This window comes from Belonocnema kinseyi, chromosome 9, assembly GCF_010883055.1.
Source record: "Belonocnema kinseyi isolate 2016_QV_RU_SX_M_011 chromosome 9, B_treatae_v1, whole genome shotgun sequence".
Lineage (NCBI taxonomy): Eukaryota > Metazoa > Arthropoda > Insecta > Hymenoptera > Cynipidae > Belonocnema > Belonocnema kinseyi.
Window position 1 is genome coordinate 44,225,672 of NC_046665.1, and position 11,335 is coordinate 44,237,006.

An 11,335-nucleotide genomic window follows, 5' to 3' on the forward strand; every position below is an offset into this window, starting at 1 on the left:
TAATTGCATGAAATATAACTTTTGAAAGAATTCAAGTTATGTCAAGATTTTTTGATGAAGTATACACCAGATTACGAGAGTGACCACTCCCTTGTTCAGTAAGATAAATTAAGTTTTACCACATTAAAAAAAAACTATTAAATCCTATTGGAGCCAATGAAATACTTTTGGCAGAATTAACTTTAATAATGAACCTGCATCTGGTCAATCGGTTCCAGTAGGATTCAATTATTCATTTTTTTAAAAAGGTTTTTTGATGTATTGCTTTTTAACCAGAAAATTTCTGAAGATTTTCCGATCCGATCTTTTACTATTTTTAATTTAATTTTCATATTTATAGATCAAAATGTTGACGGAGAAGTTTTCTTCGACTTGACTGAGGATGATTTTAAAGATGTGGGTATAAAAATGGGTCCCCGGGAAAAATGATTGAAATTAATGCGAGAGAAAACAAGTAATCAGGTTTGTAGATTTTTATAATTTGGTGTACTTAATAATTAATATGCACAAATGTCAAAATGCAAACATTGTTAATAATTTTCTTATATAAGATTTAGGAAGTGTACACTTTCAGTGAAAATGGAGTATTAGACCCATTAGATGATATTTCCATATCAGAAAACAATGTTGCTAAAAACGGTTCTGGAAGCAAAAGAATAAGCACAAATGAAGGAAGTTCTACACTATGACCCAACTCTGATTTTTCGGTATGTTTTTAAACATTTTTATTTCTCAAAAAGTTTCCATATTTTTCACGTAATTAAATTTTTTTTCAATGAATTCAGCTCTGTTAAGGAAATCCTTAAAAACTATGCTCAAGGTCCGGCCCTTATACAGGATATCGAAAAAGGCAGCTTTTCAGAATTGAAAAAGCGAACTTTTATACGAATACTTGTTGCAGAATTGATAAAATTCTATGATAATAATTAGTAAGTCACATCTGTTTCTTTTATCGTTCGATTTGTTTCTTTGATTTTTGAAGGTTTTTCCGAGCTTGCCTTTTTTATAAAAAAAATTGAATCATGAAAAAATTATTTATTTAAAAAATGTTATTTTCCACCAAACTTTTTTTTGTATTGCTTCTAGCCAAATTTTTAAACATTTGTAGATTCTTTACAATTTGACTCCCTTCATTTTCAAAATTGAATGACATAGTAATCATTTCAAGTCATTTGTTAAAAATTTTTTTTCCAAATCCCTTTTTTTATTATGGCGGCCCTTCAAATTTCATCAAAAAAAAAAAAAAAAGATTAAAGTTTTTATCAAAAAACCAAGCTATCATTCACAAAAATTGCTACATTTTGAAAAATTTGGCTAGAAGTAATAAGAAAAAAAGTTCGGTGAAAAATAAAATTTTTTGAATCAATAATTTTTGTATCTTTCATTTCTTTTTCATAAGAAATCATTCTTTCCCTTTCAAACGGAACCTTCATGATAATATTGCGTTTCCGGAAACTAGAATTATTCCTTTTTCTCAAAACCGTTTTTTTTTGTGACCATACCACTTTAAGCAATTCACTTTCAAGTAACTTGCATGAAATCACATGTAATGCATCTATCCTGAATTTGGAAAGTAGCATTCACTTGTATAAAACTGTTTCCCTTTCAATCAGTTCTCCTCCCGATGAAGCAAAATGTTCGTTAGCCATGGCAATCATTCACGACTTCCCAAATTTAAAAAGTGACCTGGGAGAATATGGATGTGTCAGATTTTCTTTCTATTATATACGCTCCAAACTGTAGTTTTCAACAATAAACTGAATTATTATTGTGCAAAATAACGTCTGATCGGGTTGTTGGGGTACCTCCATTACCCGACCACACAATAATCTAAGTGTATACAAGTTCTTATTTGTAGGAGCACTTTTTTGATAGAAAAAGTAGGCTTGAGCCCTCAAGAGACAGAACACACAAATTGGTATGCAAATCCCAAGGACATCAAAAACACAATATGGATTCCTGCTTTCCGAATACGATTTGAAAGAAAAGGTTCGAAAAATCTTAGTGAGAGGTTATTTCACGATTATTATCTTTCTAAAATTAATACGTTGCAGGTATCATGGATGCAGTTGACGATGCCAACAGCAGAGAAGCGCTCTCGCGTTAAAGAATATCTTGCTGAAACCTTTTCTAATAGGAGAAAATGGATCGGAAAAACAGGTCCATCTATATTGGAGATATTTAATCAGTATCCCATGTTGTTCGAGTATAAGGGTACTATGGTAAATATAATTATTAATAATAAGGTATAATATGTCTACACAAACGTTACCAATTAGCACGAATTGCTCAATATTCAGTTTTTCACATTTTTAACTTGAATAGAAAACTTTTGTTTTTGCTTCCAGCTTATTAGGAAAGAGTTGCAATCTTATTCAATCTTGATGACTCAGGTCTGATTTTATTCCTTGAAAGGTTTTCTATGAAGCTCTTTAAGTACACGGAAAACATAAGTATCGAAATTTTCGTTAACTGTCAACCACTTTTGGATATGCAGAACAGTTCGTGAAACTTTCATTAACTTTTTCCACAATCTAATGCACTGTTTATTAAGTTTTCTTGAACCTTAACTGACTTTTTCATTCCTTTTGAGACGTTACAGAAAATTCAATGAACAGTGCATAAGATTTTATAAATGGTTCATGAAAATTTCACGGACTTTTCATCCTATCCAAAAGGGGTTGAAAGTCAACGAAAAATTCGATAACTTATTCTTTCCGCGTAGATTTTTCTAATAAAATTATTAAGTTATTTTCTACATTCATTATCTTTATCAAAACAACTTTTTTCAAATAATTTTATTTCTCAAATACGTTTCCAAAGAGATTAATAGAGAATCTATTAAGAAATAAAACGAGCTCTGAATCATTAGGATTGAATAATGATTGAAACATTTTCGTTAAGCTGGAAGCAAAATCACACAAGTTGAAATACCCATTCTTAAATAAATAATTTGAATTTGAAATATTTTGTATGAAATTTTCTATGAATTACCTTCCGAAATGGAGACGGTACTCATAGAAATTTCTTAATGTCTCTATAGATCGAACTTTAATACGACAGAATTATAAGTCTAAGGGGAATTGAGAAGGACAATTTGCTTAGCCTCTTCTTCAGCTTCTATATTAAGAGAATTATTGCTTATGTACAGCAGTATCACCCAAATATTCTTATAGAGTCATGTGTTGTAAAGGACGGTAATTATTCCTGATCTTTCTCTTCTTCTTATTTTCAATAAAGGTAGTGATATTTGAAGTTAAAGTAATTTTTACATTGTTACAGAAAATCTGCGTGCTTTGGTAATTTTATCTGAAATTCTTCCAATCGCGAATTTCAAAAGTGGAAAGAGACAAAAAATGTCTGAAAAAGAAAAGGTAAAATCCGTCATACCGAACAGAGACTTACTTCGAATACTGAAGTTAAGTTTCTCATTGGACAAAAAAGTAATTTTATATGAAATTATTCCTTATGCGTAGTATATTTTGATTACTTATAGTATAGTTTTCTCTTCTTTAGGAAGGGATAAACGTCGAGGCGTAAATGAACGAGTACCGAAAGCAGAAAAAAACAAACGTTCAACCTCATATTATGTGCGTGAAAGGTCAAGGAAAAAAATTTTTTTTTATACTAGGAGATGGATTTCTAATCACTCCTTCAAAGAAAGCCAGCCCTCTTGAAACGTTCGACCTTCTTTTCAAAATACACCATATATTGAATGTCCATTTTGCTGAATCTTTGACATACTTTTATAATTTCTTGGAATATTTTTTGTATAAGAAGATCGGAGCTGTAGATGTAAAAAGTTCAGTTTCATCGCTTCAAGTATCTTTGAAAAATATCAGTCTCATTCCGTTAAATCAACAGCTCGAAAACTATGAAGAAATGAACATTGAGGACGAAGAAAATGAGGTCTAATTTCATAAGTTTTGCAATATTTTCTGATTTAAAAGGAGTTTTTACACGATAAGGAAGTTGTCGGTCGGATATTTATTATTTTTAACTATTTTTGTCATAGACTGCAGTATTAGTCAATCTTATTCTAGATAAACATTCAAGTTTTCGAAACTTCATTTCTGATTTCGAAAATAATTTTTTATATTTTAAATCTTTCAATTGTCTAAGCTTTCAGATTAAAATGTCTATAGAAGAAACCTTAATAATCGTTTTTAAATCTAAAGCTTTTATAAGTCATTTAATAGCCAAATAAAAAATAACTATCTGAATTTTATCAATTTTGGATTATTGGCTTATAAGTGGACTATAAGTGATAACATATATTTCTTTGAAATTCTTAATAATAACGATTTTCTGGATCCTTCAATAAAAAAATCTTACGATCTTCATACATTCAGTGAATAAATGCCCCCCGCAAAGATGTGGAAAATAAAGTTAAATTGGTTATCACGGTACAGTAAACTTATTTTGAAGATTTACAGTTCTTTGTATTATATTGTTACGTATATCTTTTAGCATTAACAATTGAATTTTGTCTTAAATCTTAAACAGAATTAATTAAATTAATAGAAATCCGTTTAACTTTCGAGTGTTAAATTTTCAAAAGTTAAATTTTACACGGTTTTTCGAGTTGTCGGCCTAACTCGATAATCCGACCCGAAGACCTAAAGTTACAAAAAGTAACATAAAAATAGCAATGGATTTTTCTGTTACTTTTTGTAGCATGTAACGTGTTTTCGGGTTGTCGAGTTATTGGGTTACTAGTATCAATAGAGAAATTATTTGTATTGTATTCTGACCATTTTCCTTTTCAGTAAGAAAAACATTTGCGAAATCAAATTATTTTGTCAAATTTTTGAACAGTAAATTGATGCTTCGATTCCTCTCATTCAAATTTTGGTGGATCGTATAACGCATGCGCCTGGGTCAGTGGCGCTCACTTCAGATTCTACTAATTCATTTGGTGATGACGTATTTACTCTGTGAATTAGTAGTTTTGTACTAATTGTTAGTGAACGACTTTTCCTCAATTCAATTAGTAGAAATTCACTAACAATTAGTAGTTTTCTACTAATTCAGATTTAGAGAGTATGTCTTAATCGTTGTAGAATAGTCTAAAACACCTAAAAACCAAAGCGTTACACGAAGGCTTAAAGAAAATTGTTATTAAAAATGGTTGCGCAACGTGGTAAAATTTCTAAGTTCTGTTGATATAAATTTTAAATGCTTATTAAATGTTATCATCAGAACTTTTAAAATGGTCTAAAACGCGATAAAATAAAATATTACACAAAGAAAAATTGTAGCCGATTTAAATTATTTATTTAATAATTATTTAATTGATATTCCTGTTAGAAGTTCGTGTATTTTACATTTACATAATGTCGTATAATAATAAATAATTAGAAAAAGAGAGCTCAAAATTTGGCACTTGAACTTTTCTGATCTGCAGCTTATGAGGATGGCTTTTTCAACAAGTTTTAACTTGTCGGTTTAGCGCAGTGGTTAGCACTCCCGACTGCTAGGCGATAGATTTAGGTGGTATAGATATGTAGGTTTGATCCCCCTTAGCGTTAGAGATTTTATTTGTAATATAATGTTAAAAAATGTAATATATGATTTCATTCTAAGCAGTGCCATTAACAAGTATTGACAAAATACTCGCAGTCAATTATTATTTATTTTTCAATACATTTTTTGTTATATCTTTAGATTATAGAAATAGTGGGTGTTAAAATTAAACAAATAGTTTCAAAATTATATTTTTGTAATTATAAATAATATTTGGATGATATGCAGTCGTATGATGATGAATGGATGGTCTTTAAAACAATTAAATAATTTTTTATCATTTTAAAAATTAACTCCGCAATTTTCGTAGGCCAGTGGTTTGCCAATACTGCCCCAGTACTGGCAGTCAGTAATGCGCCAATGCTGGCACGCGAGTACCGCCAAGAATTACAAGCCAGTACTGGGACAGTACTGGCCCAGTACAGCCAGCCAGTATTGGAATTCCGGCAGGCTGTATTGGGCCAGTACTGGGCCGGTGGTGTATTTCCACCTCGGCACGTATGTTTAATTTCTTTACGAAATCAACTAAGAATGTCTTTCTGATGACTTTTTGCTATTTCATAACCTGTTTTCAACGTATACGCTCTATTTTTGTTCATGGACTCGACTAATAATGTCTTTTTGATGACTCTTTTCTATAGTCATTTTAGAAATTGGCAACAGTTATTTTTTATTCAAACCATTTTTATAAGCAACAAAAAGTGTCAAAGCAAATAGTTATTGGAAATAAATTATTACTTGATTCATAAATAAAAATTAAGCGTATTCGTTAAAAAATAAGCAAACTCTGAATTGGTTAATGATCATTGTTTACATAATTAATAATTGTCGTCACTTTGAAAAGTATCATGGCAAAGAATCATAGGAAAGACTTTCTTAATTAATTTCGCAAACAAAAGTGGAGCCTGTTCGTTGGAAGGTAGCCAAAATCATTGTTCATGAGAAGTGTTTGAAAAATTAATAATTGTTGCAAATTTGAAAATTATTGTAGCAAATTATTAACAGAAAGACATTCCTAGTTGATTACTAAAATAATCATGTCTATTCTTTTAACAATGGCTAAACTCTGAATTTTTTATGAAAATTGTTTAAATAATTATTAATTTTTGTAAATTCGCAAAGTATCACAAAAAAGAGTTATCGTAAAGATATTCTTAGTTGTTTTTGTAAAAACCTTAAGCCTATTTCTTGAAAATTATAAAAACTGTAAATTTATTTATAGAAATTGTTAAAACAATTAAAAATAACATCTTTTTCAAATAATCTTAATGAAATATGAACGTCATTCACATTTTATACTAAAGCCTTTAATAATTAAGTTGTTTATAACGTAACAAATAATGTTTTTTAGTTATTCCCACCAGCTTGCAGTTATTTAAGGATAATTTAAGCCCAGATATAAGACTTCCTTTGATCAATCTAAAAATCTTTCTAAAGAAATGCTGTTTTTGTAAATTTATAAAACAAAAATTTATCAACTTTTTTCTGAAATAAAAAATTAAGAAAATTTGTTATCAAAAATCAAAACACACAAATATTTTCGAAAGTCAAGAAGCTTTCATTTTAAAAAACCGTCAAAATCGAATGAATACTACTGGGTAGAAATTGATTTGTCCTCAGAAACATTTTTTGTCCCAGTGTGCACCGCTTTGGATAAAAAAAAATTGTTTCATGGACCTCGTATACAAACGTGGTATATATTTTACTTGAAAATGCAATTTACCTTCACCACGGGATTCGGGTTTCGCTTGTGCGACCGTTGAAAAGCACTTAGCGTCCGGTACAATGTGTATGAAAAAAAAACAGGAATCAGATGATCTTGTTCAAAACGGTCCCGATTCTCTGAGTAGTCAGTAGTATCTTTTATTTAGTAGACAAAAGAAGTCTTAGCTTGAAGAAGTTTGTTCTTTTGCTTGATAAGTGGTTTATAGAATTTCAATAATGTAAATGAACATTCAAAAAATATTTTTAATCCCGTTGTTTGACTGCCGAACACAGAAATAAATTTGTTTTAACTTAAAAACTATGGAAAGCATTAAGGACCAAACTACAAATCAAAGAAATTGACCAAATATTCAATTGATAATTATTTGATCATAAAAAACGAAATCGTTTCACTTGAAAAATGTAATGGATGTTTGCATCAGTATTTTCATTCGAAAGCCACAGTCGCAGAACATGAATGATCAGGAATCACTAAGAATTTTCCGTTTATCATGAAAATTACGTCGCTCAAGGTATCCGAACAATACAATGCTAGTAGATTAGATTAGATTAGATTAGAAGTAGATTTTTCGACGTAGGAGCTCAGATTTACACAAAAATATTTCCTGAAATTTTGCTAGAGAATACATACTAGAATGTTCTCTGGGTATCGAGGTAGAACACGATTCGTTAGAAAACTCAATAATTAAGAAAGTCTGTGTTACTGAGATTAGGGATTTAATTAAAAGCTTGAAAAACGGTAAGGTTGCCGGGGTAGACTGTATTAACGCTGAAATGCTTAAACACGGTGTCGAGTGCATACCACATAGCACCGTAGATAAAATATATTCAAAAATATTTATTCGTAGGGTAATGAAAATAACAGAAGAAAAGATTTGGGAAGTCCAAAGTGGGCTTATGCCAGGAAGGTCATGTACGGATCAAATATTTAGCTTAAGGCAAATCACAGAAAAAAGTTTGAGAGTAGAAAAAAGGTTTTCTATGCATTTGTTGACCTAGAAAAAGCATTTGATAAGGTAGGTAAATGGGAAATTGAGTGACTGTTTCGATATTATTCAAGGAGTGAGACAAGGATGCGTTATGTCTTCATGGTTATTTATATTATTCATGGAGAAGTGTTTAAAAATGGCTCTTTTCGACGAAGAAGGTGTGGATCTCGAAACAGTAAGGGTACGTGGGTTAGCGTTCGCAGAAGATAAGGTTGTTATGGCAGAGTCAATCGAAGACTTACAAAGAATGATGAGAGAATTAAATAAATTGATAAGTTCGTATACCTTGGTCGTTTATTTACTAAGGAAGGGAACATAGATAAGAAATTAGGTAGACGCATAAACGAAGGTAAGAAGGTTATTCCTCATCAGAAGTAAACGTATATCAAATGAAGCAAAAATGATAATGCATAATTATATATTTGTACCGACTGTATCGACTGTACATGGACCTATCAAGAAAAAGATAAGAGTAAAATTAACGCAATTGACATGAGATTCTTGCGTATAATATGCGGGAAAACTCTGATTGACAAAGTGAGTAAGGAGATAATTCTAAAAGAATGTGGTGCAGAAGAGACGCTAGTAGACACATGGGAAAGAAATCGGTTAAGATGGTTCGGACATCTTAAGAGAATGCCAAATGAACGACTAATGAAACAAGTGTATCAAGGTAAAGGAAATGGCAGCATGTCCAGAGGCAGACCGCGGAAAGAATGGTTAGAATGTGTAAATGAGACCCTAGTTAGAAGAGACGTAAGAAGCCACAGAAGCACGTGAGCCTGCATGAAAAAATGCATGGACGTAAAGAAGATATAGAGAAGTATGCGAGGAAAGAAAAGTGTGGGTCGGACACTGAGAAAACGAACCGTTAACCGAGATGGATAAATAGCTCGGTTAAAGACATATTATTTAAAAAGAACAGAGTAATGGTTGTAAGTAATCATGTGCTTGTTGCTATCACAGCCGAGCTAAAACGGTTAAAGTCAAATGGTAAAAAATAACACATTACTTGGTTGTCAGAACCGAGTATGACTGCAAAATTTGAATGAGTAGTTCTTTGCTAAAATAAAACGATTGTTTCGGTTAAAAGCAAACAAATGCTTCGTGATAAATTTTAACCAAGCTGCACCTAGTAGTAGTTATATTTTCACTAGCAAACTAGTCACTTTTTACTCGACCAATATGCTTGTTATTTTTCTCACGGGTATTGTCTGTTTTTAATCAGTCAAATTTATTAGGTTCTTTTTTAACATTCTTAGTAGCTGAATTTAACCAATTGAAACTGATAAGTTTTAACCAAGTGTTTTTGAACTTGGTAAAAGTGATCCAAGTTGAGTTGCGAGTTTTTAACCGAGTAGAGATATAATTTTAGCAGAATTGCACAAGTGTCGCAATAAGGACAGTCGAAGGGATCGTTGTCTGGGCAGTTAAGAAAAGAGCCATCGCTAACATCGTCGTTAGCGTCATTTCGCTTCGACTCCATTCTTTTTTGGTAGTGATAGGTAGGATTCAGTTGCATGTCAAAAAAAAGTTATGTGAAATGTGTTTTGTTACAATTCTTTCCCATAATTATTCTAGAATGATTACCGACATCATCCGTACGACAGAGATGTACATTATCAGAATGATAGAGAGCTGTAAAACGATCCTAACCTCAAAATAATGCACATGCATAACATTTTTATTTAGCACAATAAACTTTGTTTGTTATTATGCCTCAAAAACAGTCAAGGGATGTCCGTTATGATATTTTATTATATCTTCGAATTCTTTTTTTTTTTACTGAACTGTACCCGATTGACCACAGGACAAAGTAACACGTGCCCCTAAATCGAAAAATTATTATTACTGACACGAAAATTTTTGAATAAATAAGTTGATATTTGTAGAGCATAATTACTTATTTTTAAGCAATAAACATTATTATAAGGTAGAGAATTATTTTTAGATTGTTATTATAGAATATGATTACAATGAATGCAGTGAGAATGCAGTCGGTTGCGACAGCCAAGTACATTGGTTACTGTAACCGATTAGGTTAGTTGGCGTAGCAAAGACACTCGGTTGCGACAGCCAAGTACACTGTTCACAGTAAGCGAGCAGGTTAGCTACCGCAGCAGAATGAGGTTGGCTAACGTAACAAAGTAGGTTGCTAATTTTAATCAAAAAATTTTAGCCAATACAACTTGGTTAAATTTTACAAAGAAGTTTGCTGGTGCTATATTAGTAGTCTTACTTGGCTATTTTCAGCAGAATTTTTATTAATTTCAACAATTATGTTTTCTCAGTGGAGCAGTGTTGCGGAACGAACGTGTTATTTAAATAAATAACACGAGAATTCTGGATCAATCTAAAAATTTTATACCCCTTCCTTACATTGCCGGAAATGGTTTAATGGTGTAATAAAAAAAAGTTACTGCTTTTAGAATAACAAATGTAGCTAACAAAACTCAGATTTTTTTGATCCCACACACCGGACTTAGACCTTTAAAAAATGTTTTTATCTTAATTTTTTACAGAATGCCAGTGTAAGTTTCATCTTGGCAAACCACTTTTTTAGTGAAAAACAATTGTTTTTTACGAAAACTTTTTTTTTTAAATTAAACATATTAACGTATTAGCTTATAAAAATATTTTCATTTAGAGCATTGCGTGGAGATTTCGACAAAACATTGTACAAAGAGAAGGATATACAAATTTTTCATGTAAATAACTTTAAATATTAAAAATTAATATAGTATAACATTGGTCTTGTATCATTAAGTATAATGTTGAGCTTACATGTATTTACGTTCATTGTAAAAATAAAACACTTATGATTCATTCGTTAGAAGTATTCCTTGCATTATCGCACGAGCCAAAGTGATAATTATCAGAAGGATATTGAAAACAAAGTATATCAAGATAACGTTTTCAAAACGTCCATCGGGAAGTACAATTCATTTGCATTCACGAAAACTTCTCGTTCATCACAAAATTTCGAAGAATGTCACGTATAGCAAATCACGTTCGTAAAGATTCCTTTTAAAGACATGAAAAGATCCAGAGGATGTCTTAAAGACGTCAAATCATATGACATAAAGGTAGATTCT

General features: G+C 31.0%; 1 protein-coding gene and 1 long non-coding RNA gene across 2 annotated transcripts; both read left to right on the forward strand.

Annotated features, from left to right (window-relative positions):
- Positions 1–418: 418 nt before the first annotated feature.
- On the forward strand, positions 419–1,743 carry LOC117180512. The gene is made up of 4 exons (XM_033373008.1): positions 419–462; positions 552–707; positions 786–929; positions 1,614–1,743. The coding sequence occupies exons 2-4, from the start codon at positions 667–669 to the stop codon at positions 1,741–1,743; spliced, it is 315 nt and encodes a 104-aa protein (XP_033228899.1). The 5' UTR covers positions 419–462; positions 552–666.
- Positions 1,744–3,052: 1,309 nt separating this feature from the next.
- LOC117180778 lies at positions 3,053–4,001 on the forward strand. The gene is made up of 3 exons (XR_004468043.1): positions 3,053–3,197; positions 3,283–3,374; positions 3,517–4,001. It is a non-coding gene; the product is annotated as an uncharacterized LOC117180778 (long non-coding RNA).
- Positions 4,002–11,335: the final 7,334 nt, after the last annotated feature.

Excerpts from the sequence above, each read along its gene's own strand:
- LOC117180512 (XM_033373008.1), top strand. The coding sequence starts at position 667 with ATGAAGGAAGTTCTACACTATGACCCAACTCTGATTTTTCG. Across the intron at positions 708-785 it reads GACCCAACTCTGATTTTTCG|CTCTGTTAAGGAAATCCTTA; the intron begins GTATGTTTTTAA and ends CAATGAATTCAG. Across the intron at positions 930-1,613 it reads AAATTCTATGATAATAATTA|TTCTCCTCCCGATGAAGCAA; the intron begins GTAAGTCACATC and ends CCTTTCAATCAG.